A 19,963-nucleotide genomic window follows, 5' to 3' on the forward strand; every position below is an offset into this window, starting at 1 on the left:
AAAGTTGCTTTTCGAGTAGCAAAAAATAGCACATTGCTAATTTGCTATTTTCCAAATGTTCTTGGTATTTTTTCTGCACGTTTACCTATTGCCAAACCTTCTTAGCGCCACTTCACACCAAACCGTTAACCCAGTGTCAAATTGTACTGTAACCATGGTAACTCCAGGTTTAACCATTTACCCCGGGTTAGTGGAATGGTGCAAGTGGCCCTTAGAGTTAGTTTCGATTTCTATGACAATTTAAATAGACGCCAATGAGTGACGTAGTTAAATGTTAAATGAAACAGTCATCAACAGTTGAATAATAATCGAAATGGAAACTTGCATAAGAATGGTGCAAAATTCATGGGCGAAACTTATTCTAAACTACGTATACACATTAGGTATGTATATATTTCACTGAAATGTATTACGAATTAAATACAAAGTAGATTCCTATGATGTACACGAGCGGTAGAAATATGTGAATACGGCGCCAGATTTAACAAAACAAGTAAATCCAAGGTAGACCAAACGCTCATGATACTCCGTTTCTATACGAAATCCAAAAAGTCTTATATCTATAGGACGTCTATTAACTTACCGTCTTTTTAATTACGACGTAAGTAAGATCCCAACAACCAGTTACGTCTTTTTTACTCTGTGGTTCTGCAATTCTAAAAATGAACGTATTTCTCGACGCGAATTAATCTAGATAAGGAGGGCGGTACTCGTTGTTTTACACGACTTTACCGGTAAAGGCTGCACCATACTAGGTGCGTGATGACGTACGGCACTGGTTCCCATCCCACAGTGGATTTGTGCGTACACACAGGCGTTCATATACTACTTGTGAATTTTATGACAGAATTAAATCGGCTCTTATCGCGTACGCTATTAACTATGGCCATATAACTAATTAAGGCTAATTAACTAGCTTCTCTCAGGGAGTGCGTAATGGAAAACTAATATAAACTTCGTGTATGTGTGTGTGTGTATATGAAGTATTGCGTATGTAAATGGGACCTAATGAATGTAGCCCATAGCGTAGCATAAGCGAGTAAGGGCAATATTTTTGACCACACCAACTGGTAAAGGCCCTTTTGATTGTTCAAAACTAATGAGAAAGTTGCATTTTATCCACATGTGGGGCAAAGTAATCAAATGCCAATTTTGTGTTGTTTCCTTATGTTAGCTGGTAGAATTGACTTTTAAATTATGATTTTGAGCCATACATTTTTTAGGGTTCCGTACCCAAAGGGTCAAACGGGACCCTATTACTGAGACTTGGCTGTCCGTCCGTCCGTCTGTCACCAGGCTGTATCTCATGAACCGTGATAGCTAGACAGTTGAAATTTTCAGAGATGATGTATTTCTGTTGGCACTATAACAACAAATACTAAAAACAGAATAAAATAAATATTTAAGGGGGGCTCCCATACAACAAACATATTTATTTTGCCGTTTTTATAAATAATGGTACGAAACCCTTCGTGCGCGAGTCCGACTCGCACTTGCCCAGTTTTTTATTACGTTTAGTTGGGTTTGATATGGTTTGATTTTTTTTGGTATTTCATAGTTAGTATTTTCCTCGCGTTGGTATGGTGAAATATTTAGTGTTTCACTCGGAGGCAAAGTTTGTTTAACCCTCAATCAATCAATCAAACCATTTATTTGTACCTTGAAACCTTTGTAACGTTCAAGATTCCACTTCTCGAACCACTCGCTACGCTCGGGGTTAAAATTTGGAATCCTTCGCTTGCTCAGGTATCAATATTAGCACGAGCGGTTAAACAACAATTTTGCCCCCTTATAAAACAAATAATTATTTGCGTATTGTTGTAAACGTGCGTTTGAATGTTTTATTGCGGATCACAGCTTTATGATACGCAAACATGTTGCACTAACTCTTTATTTTTTCAACGTTACTAATTTTCTCGTTATTTGGAGTCGATACATTATCCAAACTTTCGGCATCGCGCTTTATAGGCATCAAAAAGACGAAGGAAATAAAATATCAATTGAGATGACATACGATACGAAAAGTCACCTGAATATTTCCATACATTATTCACTCTCGATTTTCTATCAACGTTTGTCATCATGGGTGTCGGGGCTAGAAAATAGGCGCCATCTAGACGTAGAGTCGTAGTATTCGTACTTGTATGCTAAGCTCGGCGCGCGCGCAGAGTGAAGCCGCGGAGGTATGCATCGAGTGTGGTAGCAATGAGATAGAGGGCGTGAGTGACGAATATTTGTCCAATTTCCTATATTGAGTCTGTGTGGAAAGAGAAAATTAAATATATAAATAAACATAAAGTTGGAAAAGCTTTCGGAAACTTCCAGATCTTTCATCCAAAAAGTAACGATTCCATATACATATTGCTGAAAAGTTTCTAAGTTTATAGAGAAGATGAACATTTAACAGGTCTCTAAGCCAATTACATTCACGAGACGTCAGTAATTCTGTAAAGTTTATTCAGTTGGTAACGCTGGGAAGACAGTGTGGCGGCGGATCTGCTTCAGCTTCGTGTGAGTGATTGGCAGGAAGTTACGCAGGATCTTACGTTTCGGAGGCCAAGATTTTTTGGATTACTGAGCCAAAATAATTAGTGATTCATTTCCAATCAATCAATCAATCATGAATTTACAGTTCCAATTAAACAAAACAAGTCCTTGTATCTAACAAATGTCTGGCTATGTTTGGTAAAAGGAAAAGCTCTGAAGGTGATGCCTGGACGTTGTAAGGTCTGGTTATCTGGTATGGCCTCATAAATGAGGATATCAATGATGATGAGGATTGCGCGTAGTAGAGGAGAAATAATCAGAAAGCAGACCCTGGGCTCAGAGGCAGAAGCTGAGGCAACGGACAGAGAGAGAGAGAGAGACAAAACACAACATTAAATAAGCTTTATACATGCTGCTGCATTTGACCGATCGATTGAATTCGTTGCTCCTACCAACTCCTACTTAAAATCGCATGCCGTTTGTTGCAACTGCCATTGAAATATTTCGTTATGGCATTATTTATATGCAAAAAAATAAATTAGAACTCTAGGATTCTACCAGAGGAAATGTAAGATAAAGCTTGAAACCCTTATTTCTTAGTATCGGTAATTATAGTAAACTATAATTAGTAAAGAGCGGTTTTTTATATATAATAGAATGAAATTAAGTATATGACGAATTTTCTTTTTTGTTTATCACAGGTTTTTTTTGTCGAAAGACAATCTATGTCTTACATAGACTAAACTGTCGAAAGCCAATTTACGTTTTACATAAAATAAACAAAAAAGAATAATGATAATAAAGTATAATTTACTTTGCACGTAAAAACATACGTGCATCTAGACGCGTGCGCATACTCGTGTCTCATACATTAGAGTTCAACGCGCGCTCCGGCTGTTTTTGTAGCAAACAAAACTGGATTAATTACTGACTACTGACTGAATACTTCTCAGACTAATCCATTTCAAATTGACTAACGGACAGGTGACATAGTCTTAATTTTTGTTTATATTCGTACCAGAAAGCACTAAGATTGTTGTTTTGATAGTATTTGTAGTAAATAAGGCTACGAAAGCTCCTGCTGGGGCAGCGAGGGAGGGAGACAAATAAACAAACCAGTTCCCCCTCCACTCCTCTCGCCGCGGCGCTGAACTTTTGGGTGGCCGTACTGTGGTGCAGTCAGAGGCATGTTTACAACTCACGTAACCTAACTTGAAGTTTGGGGACTTAAATCGCTTCCAAAAACTCTAAAAATCATTGAAATAAAATTGATCTTATACTTCATTGCTATAGATAGCATTATATAGATACGTCTTTCTGCTTGCAAAGATATTGTATACCTGCATACAGTGCAGTGAAAAAAAATATTACAGTACAGATATGCAGGTCCAAATGGACATTTGGATAAATATCTCCCAGTTTCAGGATTGGTCTAGAAGTTGTTGGGGAGCGGTATGTATGTCGACGGCCTAATACTCGGGACGTTTCTACTCAAAAGTAGGTGTCGGCTCGGCGCGGGCAGGGTTACCAGATAAAAAAGAAAAAAGTCTGGATAAAAGTTTACGATTTTTGCAACAAATTAAATCCCACAAAAGAGCGAAATTTTGCCTCACCGCGCAAAACAGAAAACTTTAGAAGCCGGAAAACTAATTCAATTGTTAACCGTATTTTTACACAAAAATAATCCTATTTGAAACTCGGTTTTTAATGGCTGTTACGACGCTTTAACGTTGTCAAGCTGCGCGCTGTGCAGTTGAACCTAGCGGATACACGTGGGGTCATTTTTGAGCTAGCTCTAGTCAGACAGTACAGTTATTCTAAGTTCGTTAATGGTACGACTGCTATGTATACCTAGTAGGGAGGAATCATATAGTCAGTGTATTTAAGGACGGTTCAACTATTGTATTTTGGATTTTAATGTGTACATAATTTACATCTGTTGTTTTTTTTTTGTTTTGTTGTTCTTATCATTATCTTTCTATCTTATTTCTTTCATCTTCTTGTCCTGTGTATGTGTGCTTTATGGAATAAATGTAATTTCTTTCTTTCTTCTTCTATTTTTATGAAATACCTTAATTTCATACCAGATGAGATAACTCTGGTATCTGTATAAATACCTAGCTGAATTCGGTCACCCGACTTCAAGTAAGAGTGTAGCAATAGTTCTGGTCCGTGAAATCAAAAACTTTTTAGTATGAGTTAGGCCTATACGAATTTCCTATGGATATCATAAAATAAACGGACCTTAAAGTCTAATTTTAGTACTTTATCCTTATCTACTTCTTTAAATTTGTATGATGAAAGTCTTAGAAAAATGTACCTATCAAAATTATTTTATTAACTTTTTTAATGTCCACAGAACAGACGCCGGTTTTCTCGAACGTTTCTTAACACATGCGCTAGGGCAGACATTCCAAATGTTATTAGGGAGGCATAAATACGAGTAAGTTTGGTACGGCGAGCTGCAAAATTACACGGACACGTAATTTATAAATAGAAGTATCTAGCTTTTCCCGCTATGTAGATGAAAGCGACTACGAACAGAGAACCCGCTGAGCGGGTTCCCGGCACTAAATGTGTTAAACAAAAGATAAATGCAAAGGCGAATCTCTTAGCTAGGTTATTTTTGAGCAGGAAAAATATGGAAATCCGTGGCATATCTGAAAAAACATACCGTCTGGCAACCCTGTGTAGCTTGGCGTATGCGGGGGGCGGGCCGGCGGGCGGTCTCAGTTCGCCACTGCCGGCGCTCGCGAGAGCTCGCGTGTGATACTGCGGCGCGGCCGCGGCCTGGGATGCGCCAGCGCCGCCCGCCATGGCCACGCTCGGCCTCTCCAAGGTGTTCATCCTCGACAAGTACTTCACCGAGCTGCAGAAGTTCTGGGAAACGGAGAAGAAGCTGCAAGGTGAGCGGTTAGATTTTTTACCGCGATGAGTCGGGCGTTCGGTTTTGAATCTAAACCTGTTTGCTCGCACCGCTCCAGTGTTTCTGTGAGGTGTTGCCGCAAAGCCCTTCGCGTCTGTAAGCTCGGAGGACGCCGCTCTCTTGCGCTCTAAAAGCTCGACATAGAATATGTTGTTAAAGCTCCACCATGACCTGCCTACCTATAGTTCAGTGAGGTGAACTTTTTTTCACCCCACTAGTCCAAGTCGAAAAGTTCACCAATTTACCTACATTAGCTCTATAATACCCAGGGTTCTACAACTGTCGAGATGACCCTTGATAAATACCCTATTCTCAAAGCTTATGAAAACTTATTAGATAAAATATTCGGAATACTGACACGTAAATTATCACGACCTCGCGACCCTAAAGTAGGTATCTATCTAGGTTGTCTATTTTGGTCGTTAAAATTACAATTCTCGGACCGAGTTCTATGATTGTTGTTCTATGTTATGATTTTGGAGTGTAGTGCGGCCTAGAAAAACATGTGTTTACGTCGACCAAGTTGTGGTTGAAGTAATATAAGTCGAGGTGCGTACGCCTTTGTTTTGGTTCCCGCGACCACGTTGCGCATTCCAATAAGGTCGTTCAGGATATTCTTTATAGCTTTATTGCTCCTGCCCTAACTTCTATTTAAGGCAAGGACATTCTAGGTTAATCATAAAAACAACAGTCATGAAAAGCTACATATTTATTTATTGTTTATATTTTATTGACTGCCTGCAAAACTACAAAAAATAAAGTCGAGGTGAATCTAGAAAAGCACCATAATGATAGGTCTTGGTAAGATATAATACGTATTAAACATTCTTCTTTCGTTACAAATAACAGAGCATAGTAGTAGAGTAGGTAGTGTTTAATAGATTACAAAATTGACGTAGGCGTGCCGCGTTGAAAAATATTTAGGCTCTACCAAGAGATTACTCATGTTAAAAGTAAAACAAAATGTATCCAGTGATTTGATCTTGCAGTTTAAATAACTATGATATGTTCCAAATCCAATAAAACTTTCACATTGTTTTTTTATTTTTCTTGCTATCAAACAAAAAAACGTGTTAAAAGAGTGCTTTTGGATTACAGTACATTACGTACGTTTGAAGGATAGATTTATTTTAAAACATGAATGTATTAAAAATGACGAAGCCTGTTGCGGTTAGCTTTATTGTTTGTGTGCAATGACGACGCCTGATGCTGATTTATGGTTGTACCCTCCTGACGAAGCCTGCGTTGCGGATATGAATTTGTCTTTATTTTATTAATGCTTGGATTTCTAAATATATTTTTTTAAACAAAGCCTACGTTGTATACTGCTTATCATCTGATTCATTTGTGGCTATGGCACAGGTAGCTGTGGGTGCGCTGTGAGGTTAGGCGCAGGTCGTTATGCAAAGCCCGGAGGCTGTGCGCCTAACGGATAGAGCGGGGCGCAGGGGGACTCGGTACCTGCGCACGCGGCGTTGGGACTACTATTAGCTCAATATTAGGCATATACAGCTGCAGAGATACCGACTTCGCTGCATACAAGCTTCTATAGAGAGGAGAATCAGATAAGACGTCTTTTCAGCTGACAGTACGTAAAACACAAGAAGTTGCTCTGAGTCCACGCTGCGAATTATAAGTGGTGCTAATTCCTTAAACTTACAAGGAATTAATTATAATAGACTTATTAGATGCTCCTCGATAACAGACGATTTGAATAGTTTTAATTTTATATTGCATACAATTCCATTCCATTTCATATAAAATTCCATCAGCACAACGTTGCTAAATAATACAATGTATTCCGGGATCAAATGCACAAATTAAAACTATAAAAAATATAAAACGAAATTAGTAGGTGTGTCTATAGGCACACATAGATGATAGAATTCTGAAAAACCCGAGGTTCTATCATCACCATCAGACCCTGACTAGATTGCGATTGAACCAACTGTAAAGTAAAGAAAACAAAAAATTATATTCCAGTTAGGTCCAATCGACCTTGAGGAATCGGAGCAAATACATAAACCTTCCTCATTATTTCTTAATACATAATTATTTTAAGTTGGCTAATAAGGCTATACTTTATATTGTATCTATTCGTAACGATAGAAAAACTCTTGTATCGGGTACCTATGTAATCAGAGCTATAGTCGTTGGATCGTATGATTACAAACACATGTTAATTTTACGACAGTGATAATAATGATATGATATGTAGGTACAGTCGCGCTCCATATTTGTTAAGCCATTTAAAGTTCTAGCTAAACTGGATAACGTTAGTATTGAACATCCAATTTACTAGGACCCTTAATATCTCAACAATCGCAGAGCGTGATGGTACATATACCCCATTTCATATACCATGTCGGGGTACCACTTGAGACGGTCATTAGGCGTAAACAATTCCAGTAGTGACAACAAAAGTAACCCGGCAAACTTTATTTGCGGCGTCGTGTCTTACATTTAACTGTCCAGTGTCCAGTCTTGATTATTTTGTGTTATTATTTGACAGTCATGTCAGTCTGATAAATATATTTTAAAACTAGATGCTGTTGGACTTGAAGGGTCTGCATCCTATGTTATTAAATTATTTATTAACATAAATATTTATATACCCAAAAAGTATCAAGTATCAATATCGCTTAACCCAACATTTCTTCACTGTAGGTAATACCACTCCAATTCCACTCGCTGAATTTAGAGAGCAGAGCTCGTAAAGTAATTGTTAAACAATAGATCAACATTACGGTTCTCTTTGTGCAGTTTCAAGTGAAATTCCGTCATGGTAAATGAAATGGTGTATAAAACTTGTAGGATATCTTGCGAGGTGGGTGGTGCATAACATAGCATATTATTTTATATATTACTTATACACGTTTTCCTGCTGCAGGCGCTCGATCACTGTCATCGGTGCGGACAAGCACTCTAACTCACCCCGGTGTTAAGTCCAACTTACTTGAAATACCTAAGTAAGTAAGTACTTGATTATCTACCTACCTGGTTGGAGTGGTTGGAATAACCTTTTTTTACTCTGTAAAGTTAATAATCATAATCTTATAATATCAAGTTTTAAAATAACTGACGAGACTAGAAATTGATTTTCTAAATTAAAAAAGATTAGAACGCCTGTGGCCTACGGCGACTGCTTAATATCAAGCAGGTCGAACGCTTGTTTGACACCTTGGTAAAATAAATCTCAAAATATCCCTGAAAAAGTACGCGTCAAAAGTAAAACTTATACCTAGTCGACTCTAACGCCCCTGAATTCAATGAGGTGGTGGTGGTGAGGTGGTGCAGTGGTCCTTTAGGAATACTGTCATAAAATAATGGTTTTATGACAGTATTCCTAAAGGCTATCCTCTGTCTCCAATTCTATTAGATCCTCAGAGTAGCTTGCAAACATTTACTTAAAAAACAAACGCTAAGATTTAAATAAAAGCTTGTAAAAAGTTTAACAATTCATTAGGTTACATAAGGCAGGCAAGGCGCTATAAACCGACACGTATCTACCCTTTTGGAAACAATCGTCCATTATGTATTTATTTATTAAAAAGACCCGGACATCGGCTGTCATTTGTTCTCACATCCGAATTAATCGCGTGCTTCGCCGATATGGTTGTCGATATTATGTAAATTCGCTGAACATTAAAGGCGCTTCGCCGAAACCATCGTTGACACAATGAATTGGCTAATTTTAAACCTTATTGCATCGAGATAAAGCTTATCAACGATCAGTTAAAAATGAGCTGTTAGTATGTCGTAAAGCCTCACGTATAATTTGGATGGTGCGAGGGCGTCGGCCGAGCTTTCTCGTTCTTTGGAGCTTCGGTTGTACCGCTAGCTTCCGACTTGCTCTTCACACTATCGAGCACCAATCAAACGGTTATGTTTAGCTGAATCAAAAACTTGACTCGTACAAATTATAAATGATTTATTTGTAATACATAAGTACTACAAGACATACAGTCAACATATGTACAATTTATGCCACTATATTCTTCCGGCAAACATGAGAATAGAGAATAGCTTAGGACATTTAATTATAACTAAAAGAGTGTCCTGTATAGATTAATCCTATTTAATTAAATTAGTTAGGTAGGTCGAGCGGCGTACTCCATACCATACCGCATTTCTTTGAGAATAATTATTAAAAAAAAACTTGTTGAAGTGGGGGTTAACGCAAATTTGCTGTTTTTAGAACGAAGTTCCTAACGCACGGTACCGACTTGGCGGATGGGGGCTAGGCAAAAAAATAATTTTTCGTCCCGAGTTTCCCTTACGATACGACCCTTTTTTACTTCGTTCCAACCGAGTATTTCATGAATATGAACCAGACGAGTTTCCGTCACGGCCCTTTCTAACTTCGTTCCAACTGAGTGTTACATGAACATGAACCTGTGACGAGTTTCCGTCACGACAGTGTATTCCCATCTGTCCCCGCCGGGCACAGATGGGAATGTATTCGTATGTAGCGCCTATTCCCATCTGTGCCCGGCGGGGACAGATGGGAATACACTGTCGTGCCTCTTGTATGGCGGTGGTCACGTGGGGCGGCATAGATGGGAATACACCGTCACGACCCTTCCGAACTTCGTTAATTTTTACGTTTTAATCAAAGGCAAATGCTACGAAAAAATTCATCCTGAAATTAGACTATATTTACGAGGGCAAACTCTAAGCAAAACTGTGAAAGGCTAAAGTTGACTCGATACCAAAAAAACCGGTCAAGTGCGAGTTCGTTTTAGTCGCGCATCGAGGGTTCCGTACAAACTTTGAATTATCTCGTGTAACTATAGAGGCGAAACACATTTGATCAGAAGTACTTATACTAAGTATAATCGTGTACAGCGCCATCTACCGGCAAATTATTTAACTAATTTGCGCGATGTAATGCACTTATGTTGGTTTTTCGAGGATAATTCTCCATGATGTGAACCGATTTCCGACCGAAATTGTTCGTTTACTTGTAAAAAGGTGTCTTTAATGTAATCTCATAGAAATTTCAAGTGTAATAAACACACGTAAAGTTGGTTAAATTGCAAACTGAAATCGGAAATCTTTTTTGTTAATAAAAAAAGTTATTAAGATAGTGGTCTGATTATATTTTTCCTGTAAAATTTATAGTAATGTTAATATTATGTCAAAATAATATTTCTTTGGTAAACTTCGGTGATAATGGTATTTTTTTTTCACATATCCCTCCATAAATCAATTTTTTTTTTCACTACGTAAAAAATATAAAAATATTTTGAAATGTAAAATTTGAACTCTTTCAAATGATACCCACTTGACCTAGTCACTGAGACTTTGAAATTTTGCCCCCTCTTCATATTCTGCATTTTCCATAGTTAATAAAAAAACTTTCAATGTAGCGTTTTCATAACTATTCCAAATTTCATATCGATAGCTTAAGTGGTTCTCTAAATATTTAGCGTTGTGAGAGACGAACAGAGTCGCACCATAAGGGTTCCTTTTGTACCTTTTTGGTACGGAACCCTAAAAATTACGAAAACTGCATACTTTACCAGTATAATTTTGATATAAAATACCTAGTGATATCACTAGGCTATATAGCCGAAGGATTTGACCAGCAAAATTTAAATCAGAAGTATACTTTTAGAGTTTTTGAGGTAAAACGTTAAAAGCCACGCAATCGCTAAATCTTCCGTCGCAAGTTTCGTGCGGCGCGCCGTATCTTTTGTCCATTTCTAATTTCCTGGCTTTACGCCCCGTCGGAAGATGAAAACATTATGGCAACTTATGTAAGGAGATGAGTTTTCAGCCTCTCGAAAAAGGCCTCTTTTGAGGTATTCCTGTTATGTTACCTAGTTCTTAATTATAGATCTTTGGCTGTATGTTACCGGAGTAACTAGCTTTTTTATGTAACTACTTTTTTAAAACCGAATTTGGCGGCCACGTGATCCTAAATAAACAGTTCTTATTCTTATATTTTCATTCATTCTAAGACTGTACCTAATTGAAATAATTCTATCATCTGGAGACAAAGAAGTTTATAAAGCTCACCCAGCAGTTACCAAGCTTTTCCGGACTTCGCATTGTCTCGGCATTATTTAAGCTTCCTACAAATTACAAACGACGTACCAAGATAACGTATAACATGAGATAAAAAATGGACAGACTCGAAGGAATTGGACACATGTAGACAAACCAAAGATGTTTTACCGGAACTAAACTACAAGCTCACGGAAATACTACTGAAAACACCTAGACACCAACTACGTAAAATAGTAGGATTAATTACAGAACACAAGACACTAAACAAACACCCACACAATATGGGTAAAACAGACGGCCCCATGTGCACAGCGTGCATGGAAGAAGAGGAAACAACAAAACACATTCCCTAGACTGCAAACAGGTAGAAGTATAAAGGAACAAATACCTAGGGACTCCGTGCACACAAAGGGTCGGTTGCACCAAACCGTCTGTCACCGTTAAAGCGTTCGCTAAATTTTATTGTATGGGAAGTTTCATACCTCATTGCTGTCTGACGTTGATCAGTCCGCTAAGTTTGGTTGGTGCAACTGGCCCTAAAGGAGGCAGTTAGCAACCTGCAAGCTTTGCTAGGCGTCGTGCAGGAGCTGGGGTGGTTAGAGTGGCGCTACTTTGATTTCACGCAAAATAAGCACAATGGTTGCGGTTGCGGAAAATGCCCAGAAGCACTAACTAACTAAGTAACATGAAAAAGACTCTGATTTAATCATTTGCAACGGTTTTGATTATGTTTCGTTACGACCTAATTAGTGCTTATGGTCCTTATGGAAGGCAATAAGGAGATACTCCTCCTGGTTTCCATCTGCGCAAACGATTTTGCATCTTCACACGCATGTAAGAGTGGTAGAGAGACATTGGCGTTTTGTTCGCTATGGTGCAAATAAGTGGCATCTTGGCTGGGCCCCCAGGCATCTCTATCACATTGATTAATGCGCGTGAGAAGCCTTACGACACGACTCATAGTCGTATCAAAATAATACAGATGTGCAAGTTGCGGATAGTTTCCAAAAAGTTGGAAAAGATCTCGTGAATTTCAGGAATATTTCATAGTCTTAAAAGAAAACTTTCATTTCGGAACTGGGAAATTTCGATTACCAAACAAAAATATGATATGTTTGCGAAATATTTGCATGTGAAAATTTCAGTAATAAATAATATAAAACCATATTGAACTAACAGGATCGATCGGCCTCCATGTCATATGAGCATGATGGCGTAGAGTCTAGCACGTTAATGCGTGCTTGCACGCGTGCTAGTCTCGTCTGGCTCGTGCAAAAAGATGCGCGCGCGTCGCTCGAGTTTTTGCGCGCGGGAATGCGAATTGAGCCGTCGCCGCGGAGCATCCGTCCGACACCTTGTGACAGTTACACTTGCTGTCATTTGAAATGTAGAGATATGAGGCGTGCACAAAAAGAGAACACGGAAATACACGTCATATATAGAACTGGGAGATTTATGTCTTGGAAGATCAATTAACAGGCAGTTCAGCGGATTATTGTACATATTTTCTTTATTGGTGTACAATTTTGCGCTAAGATCTCGAAGGTGAAGCAAGATACAGTTTAATTATAAACAGACGCATTCAAGCTGAACTGAACCACTCAAAATCACACGAATAAAAAAATAAGTTTTAACATGGTCTCTACAAGGAACAAACGTCCACGCGATGTGGCATATTCGCCGGTTATAACAGCAACATCTACCAATTCCATTTATTCTTTTCCAGGCCGCATCAATATGCAGGGTTTTCCCAATTATATCCCGATTAATCCAGCTTTGATTTCCCGAAAGTGCAATCTAATTTGAACCAAAATCGTAATGCTAAAGTAGACATTCTATTGGCGCATATGTGGTTGATAAATCGTACTATGTCTGGAAAAGTACAATTGGAGAAAATGAACATCAAAGTAAACCTACTACCGCGGACATGGCTGTCCACCGACCGCTGTTTTTTTCATTACTTTGGACATACATATATAGGTAACTCGCAAACCCGGGAATCTGCAGAAAATTATAGTCACTGGAAAAGAATGGAAGGGAAATATTTCCACTCGAAGTGGAAACCATAAAATGAATAGAATAGAATAGAAGAAATTTATTCATAAAACACTGAACTCCACTCAGCTTAATGTCAAGATACCACCTAACGGATGACGGATCATTTCGTGAGATTTGATATCATAAAAGGTCTCCATGAATTATTGGCGTTGATAAAACGCATAAATACCTTATTCTGATCTAAGAAGGGCAACGTTGTATGTTGTAGCAGTAGACATTTCCAACTTTTTATTACCGAAGGTTCGGCTTTGGCTCTAGTTTCGGCCGAAACTGAAACTTTTTTAGACAAGTTAAAATCGTTGAAAAAATGTAATAAAACCGCTTTTAGAACCAAAAAAATTGTGAAATAAAAGCTTAATAAACACTTTCAATGAAAACTATAGCGACCATGATCGGTCTAGTCGTTTATGAGCTATTGCAATAAAATTATCTTCTTAGTACAATGACGTACAAAGCGCTGCAAAGGTACTCCCTTATGCTAGTAATGTACATGATACTTACTAATAGTCCCCGTTTGGCCTATTTTGACAGAATGGTACGAGTAACTACTAAACCCTACACTGAGCATGGCCCAACATGCTCTTGGCCGATTTTTATAAGTTTAGTGTCATTATACGTGTAGATTTGCATGAAGATTATCCTTATTGCTTGTTCCGTAACAAAAGACATCAACGCACTACATAATACAATCTTTCAGTCAGGCGAAATCGAACTTTGTTTCAATGAAATAAGGAGTAAAATACGTCTGTTACTTCCCTGGCAAACATATTACTTTACAGTTTTCCACTTTAATACACTGTAATAGAGCGGAAAGGTGTATAAAACTTGTTAAGCATACGCGTTATTTTTTGCTCTGATCAGTACAAACAGTGACATTGTCTTACCTTATGCTTTCTTGGTGGGGTGATAATGGTTTCTAAGAGAACGTCAAGCGCTCTTTCTAGAATGAATAATTAATTGATAAGACATATTATGAGAAAGAAAAACATATTTCAGATTTTACCAAACATTATGTTTCCATAGATTACTTTGCTCAATGCCCCATCCCCAATACACCCAACTCTTGCTCCACGGATTACGGAACGGCGCCAGGTAGATTTAGGGCGACCATATTTCCGTTTTCCGGGCATCTTCCAGGTCAAGGCCACCTACCAAGGTGGGTGTCAGACTTCCTGAGGATATGCCCAATCCAATGCCATTAGCGCGTCTCCTTATGTACGGGTGCTTGTCCGGTTATTCTTCATAAGTGAGCGTTTGTGATCCAGTTAGGCCAAAAGATGCGCAGAATTTGCCTTAAGCATTTGTCCACAAACACTTGGAGTTTTGTTATTAGGTCTTTGCGGACAAACTAGGTATTTTTCAAAATTTGCAAGAAAACGAAACATATAAACCTAGTATATATTATGTTGAAGTCATCGACATGAAAATCAAACTGATTTGTTAAAATTTAGTTAGTGGAAATCGTTTTATCCCGAAATGGAATTTCATAGAAAATTTACCGTTACTTCGCTAGATTCAAAAAGCTATTCTTCCCTCTTAAGTATATAGCAAAATAGTCGAAATTGAACCTATAACGTATGAAATAGAGTTGATTTTGTTTTGTTTTAAAATTGAACAAAAATAACAAATGCAACTATGTTCCAATCATGATTTAAATTTCATCGAACTTATAAGAGTTTCTATCGGTAGGACCGTGCCGTGAGCCTTTGAAGGTTAAATAATGTAACCTAGCTTGCCGCTCAGGGTGGTTAGCCAAAGTGCCAATCGTTAACGCGCCGTAGCGTAGCGTAGTCATCTCTCTCTCCATCGCTCTTCCATATTAGTGCGACAATGGCAGAGAGGAAAATGGGGACTACGTTTGTATGAAAAGCCGTTTTCGGGGCGATCGTTTCCTTTCGTCTTAACGATTGGCTCGTTGGCTACGCACCCAGAACAAGCTAAATTTCAAAACTGACTGGCAAAAACCATATGTACTTCGTACCTATTGGGCTGGAGCTAACTAGAGTGTCTTATATGTTCTAGTTCCAGCTGATATGTCGGCTGTACCCTGTACCGGTTCTCCGTTGCTCTATGTCAGTAGTTGTTAACCTACATTGTTGCTAATAGAGACCTTAAAATTGCATGCTGGTATTCCGGTCTGTTCTTTCCTTGCTGGTCTCTCAGACTGTGGTCCATGAGGAGGCGGCGTAAATCCAGGAAATTAGAAGGGAATATAAGATATGATGCGCGCCGCAAAACTTGCGACGGAAGAAATGACATCGTTCGGGTTTAAACTTTTTATCTCAATTACTCTGAAAATATACTTCTGCTTAAAATTTTGATGGTCAGATCTCTCGGCAATGTCAGCACTCGCTATTTTATACTAAAATTTACTGGTACGGTATGCAGGGTAAAGTATGACTCACGCTAGACCGGCTCGTGCCCGGGCCGCGGCGTCCGATACGTCATTTCCTATGACGGCTGATTGGCGATGACGTGGTGCTTACCATACAAAACGAAGCGTCGAAAGCTCCGGCCTGCCCCGGCCCGGTCTAGCAAAAGTCATCCTTTACGATATACAAGTGAAAATAAATATGGAAGGATATAAAACAATTTTTATCAATCATCATCTCACGCATGCGACCCCAGCGGACCCCAGGCTCCCATGAGCCGTGGCAAAATGCCGAGACAACGCGAGGAAGAAGAAGGCATCATCTCACGCATACAAAGTCACGGACATAAGTTAGTACCTATCAAATCATTATTTACAGTACAGTTTATTATACTAGCGATATATTTAACACTTATAAGATGACTAAACGCATCTAAACGGCGACTCATCTTCTTCGTGCCCACTGTCGAAATTTCAATAGACCCCATGTGGTTCGCGGACCTCCGGTTGGCAACCAGTGCTCTACGTAGACTATACATACATTGTAGAACCATAAATTGTACCGCTGATGTAATCGAGTCCGCGAGTGCTCCATTTAGGCCGAGCTTGAGCGGACCTGTGTGCTTTCACAACGTTGCAACACGACCCGAGCTTGTATAGTCAAAAGTTATCCGTATAGTGCTTAAATGCAGGATATATTATAATGAGGCTTTATGTTCGATACGTACTATAAAATCCATTATATAAATATAAACACTTATGCTTCTGTTAGAAGATTGTTATATGCCATAATGAATACCTACTAAAGTTTTAGAAACTTTAACTCGTCCACGATTTTTCGTTAAAGAATCTCCGTCATTCACCAAAATCGGTTCAGTAGTCATGATGCTCGAACACGACACAAGCAAACATACTCACATGCAGACCTATACATAAACTGCCAAAACTTTAACCTTCCCGGTCTTGGTTAAAAAAAAACACTATAAGAATACGAGAACTATGAATGACAAAGATAGTGTTGAAAATAGACTATATAAATAAACAGCAAATCAAGCATCCGCTCACGCAAACCAAATGTGCGCAATGATCTATGCATGCAAATGCATTTGGCTCGTGTCGCGCGTGGCATCGCCACGAAGTACCAATTTTTATTGCCTACCTCAAGCAAGCAATAATACGTATGATCTCCCATGATTCTTTTTAATATGGTGCTCGAGGTCAGTTTATGCCGGTGCGTTAAATCGATGGCAAGTGTTGTTATTGTTAGTACCCGAGAATTGTGCGGTAAACGTGGTGGCGGAAACTCGTACATTGTAACATTGTGTGATCTGTGACACCGCACGAGCCTGAAGTGCCGCTGGCAATTACGGTGATACGATGGGAATGCGCGGAGAATGTGCATGTCAGCGAGATAATTTCATAAACATTGTTGCATGATGATGTGAAGTTTGTGAAGCAACTCTACAAATTCTGCTAGGATTTTTTTTTAATGTATGTATTTTTTAACTCATGTCTGTCAAAATAATTTTCATTGTAGTTTCCGCTTAAGGGATATTGCAACGTGGATGGTTGCTCTTAGGTTGATATCACACGCACTTTGTACGAATGAATCATTTGCTTTTATGACAACTTCCTTTCCTTCATTATTTAGTTCAATAGTTAGAGCCATATCGGCTGTCGTTGGTGTTCTCGCCGTTGGATGTGTTATGGGATATTTACAGTTCTCCATTCGACGTTTGTCGTCAATTGAAATATTCAAGATAGGCCTTGTTTATGGAACAAAAGAGTTACAGAGGGCGCTTGCTTACAGGCTATAGCAGATGTGTAATTACACAACTATAGATAGGTATATTATCCTATAATAGACAATCTGAGGTTGATAATAAACACTATAATCTAATGTAGGTAAATAATGGGCGCGAACTTCCACTAGTCCTCGGATCTAGCCAGCTTGGCACCTGTCTTCTGTTTACATTTTATACGCATCTATAAGCTCATCCCTAGCGTTATTTGACCCCTGAATCCCTCACAACCATGCGTAACCAACATTCAGCCGTATATTGGTCGCGTATACCGAAGTATGTACCTAAGATTTGTGAACCGCAGTATATCACTTTCCGTGGTATTTACAACTTAATGGCAACCGAATCATTACTTCTGCGGCGTTAATTGTGCTACGCCACTGAAAAGCAAAAAGTTGTAAGTAAAAAAATACTTTAAATGAATTTTAAAGCTTCACGGATTACCTGTTTTCCTTAAATCCTGTTTATATTGTCCTAACCTAAGCTAGCCGAATAGGCGTAGGTAGGTAGCTTGAGAAGCCTTTATTTATTATCATGCAATGAATTAAGCAATCTTCCCAGAGCTTCCTATTCGGGGACTTAGAAACGATCTCTCTGTCTCCAACTCATTCAGTTTCTATTGCTTCTAGTTCCATCGTTCATTATTCCTACATACTCGTATATGGCAGCGGCCCATTGTTAATTTTGAAACTATTTTTTTCAAATTCAAATACCTTCCCTTAAAAAGCCCCTTGGCCTTTAAAGGTTCTGTATAAAACGCATCTTCGGTGACGGCACTTTTCACATGTGATAACTGCCTTAATACGACGATAGACCGACCCAGCAGCACCAAGTCATAACTTATGATGTACAACCTTTTATAAAGGCTTTAAATTAAAATTGCAGCATTATTTTACTTGACAGCAGTTATTTCCAATTTTGCAGCCAGCGATCAAGCGCGAGAGTTATGTTATGATAATGGAAGCTACACGCGTGCGCGTTTTTGTTCGCGGGCCTAGGACACTTGTGCGGCGAAGGGCACATAGAAATGACATAATCAAGCGTAACAATGTTATCTAGTGTCATAACGCGAGTTATTCACATTGATTTTTTATGTTTACCAGACTGTGTGGATTAAATCGTCAGGTGACAAGCAAAACTCACTAATTACCACCATTAAGTGCATAGCCATCATGAACCATATTACTACTAAAATTAGGTTGATTTTAGTTTAATATTTTTTTAGTAATTAGTCTGTTTTACTTGTCACTTGACGAAATGAGTAAATCTTAAAGAAGTAAACACTACCCGACTTCTCATATAAACAATTTTACGGTCAAGAGTCTCAATAAGCCTTCCAAAATGTTTTAATTCCTACTTTTCTGTCATAAAATTAATATCATCATACTCCCTCAATGAAGCCGTGGAATGCGAAGAACTGTGAGAGGCGCGAGGTTATGAGTAATTGGTGCAGAGTGTGCGCGCCGTCATTATAGACACCTGGCCATGCATTCCATTGGCTGTGCGATCTGTTCAATACACCAGACAACCAGTGTAAATGAGACCTCAAGAACCTTAACAAGAATGCGTCATCAAGTGCATCTATACCGGCGCGCCTGAGCTTTCGGATGGCCTGTTCTCGGCAAGGTTTTGGAATATCCTATAACATTCCCCACCGAGCGGACAGAATACTTCTACTAAAGAGTGAAGATAATTCTATTTGTTCCGCGGGCAAAACCTATCTTGCAAGCACGCAAGTCCACTATGTGGCAGGCATACTTTAATGCAATCGCAGTCGCTTATTACGGTACAAATGCTGGATATTTAACTTGGGTTGTGCAAAAGCTTGCAATTTCCTCTGTGACAGTCTTACGAACGCGTGTCCGTGGCTTACTGTTTGATTAATTGGTTAATAATCACAATAACAATTAATTATGTCTATATATATGTAGTGCCTAATAAAATTTGTGTAACATTGAAAATAGTTTTTTTAAAATTACTTTTATAGTTGTCATTTCTTTTGAATTATTTTTCTCACTGCACCCACATTCGAGAATTTCTGTTTTGACCTATGGTTGACTGGTAGAGAATGCCTTAAGGCATTAAGTCCGCCATTTGTACTTATTTTTATTGTGCAATAAAGTTTAAATAAATAACATTGGCCTTGTGCATCGCCGGAAATGCCCAGGATGCCTCGCAACTGTTCGTTCACGTTCACGATTTCTCGCATACCGAAAAGAGAATGACTCAGTAGCGAATTAAAAAGAATGTGATTTTCGGCTGTAGAGTTCTCACAGACATGATGAGCTGCAATTAAATTTAATA

The 19,963-nt window shown here is 38.7% G+C and overlaps 1 protein-coding gene across 2 annotated transcripts in view; it reads left to right on the plus strand.

The window, feature by feature from the left end:
- LOC133523722 (unconventional myosin-IXa) overlaps nt 1-19,963 on the plus strand; it is a 54,690-nt gene that overhangs the window by 21,157 nt on the left and 13,570 nt on the right. The window contains exon 1 of one of the 2 annotated variants that reach the window (XM_061859410.1): nt 5,192-5,393. The exons of the other annotated variant lie outside the window; for it this stretch is intronic. Coding sequence (XP_061715394.1) covers nt 5,303-5,393 — 91 coding nt within the window. The 5' untranslated portion in view covers nt 5,192-5,302. Of the gene's footprint in view, nt 1-5,191; nt 5,394-19,963 lie in introns of those variants that run through there. 2 annotated transcript variants of the gene reach the window in all.

The sequence above is a fragment of the Cydia pomonella genome, chromosome 12, assembly GCF_033807575.1.
Source record: "Cydia pomonella isolate Wapato2018A chromosome 12, ilCydPomo1, whole genome shotgun sequence".
Classification (NCBI taxonomy): domain Eukaryota; kingdom Metazoa; phylum Arthropoda; class Insecta; order Lepidoptera; family Tortricidae; genus Cydia; species Cydia pomonella.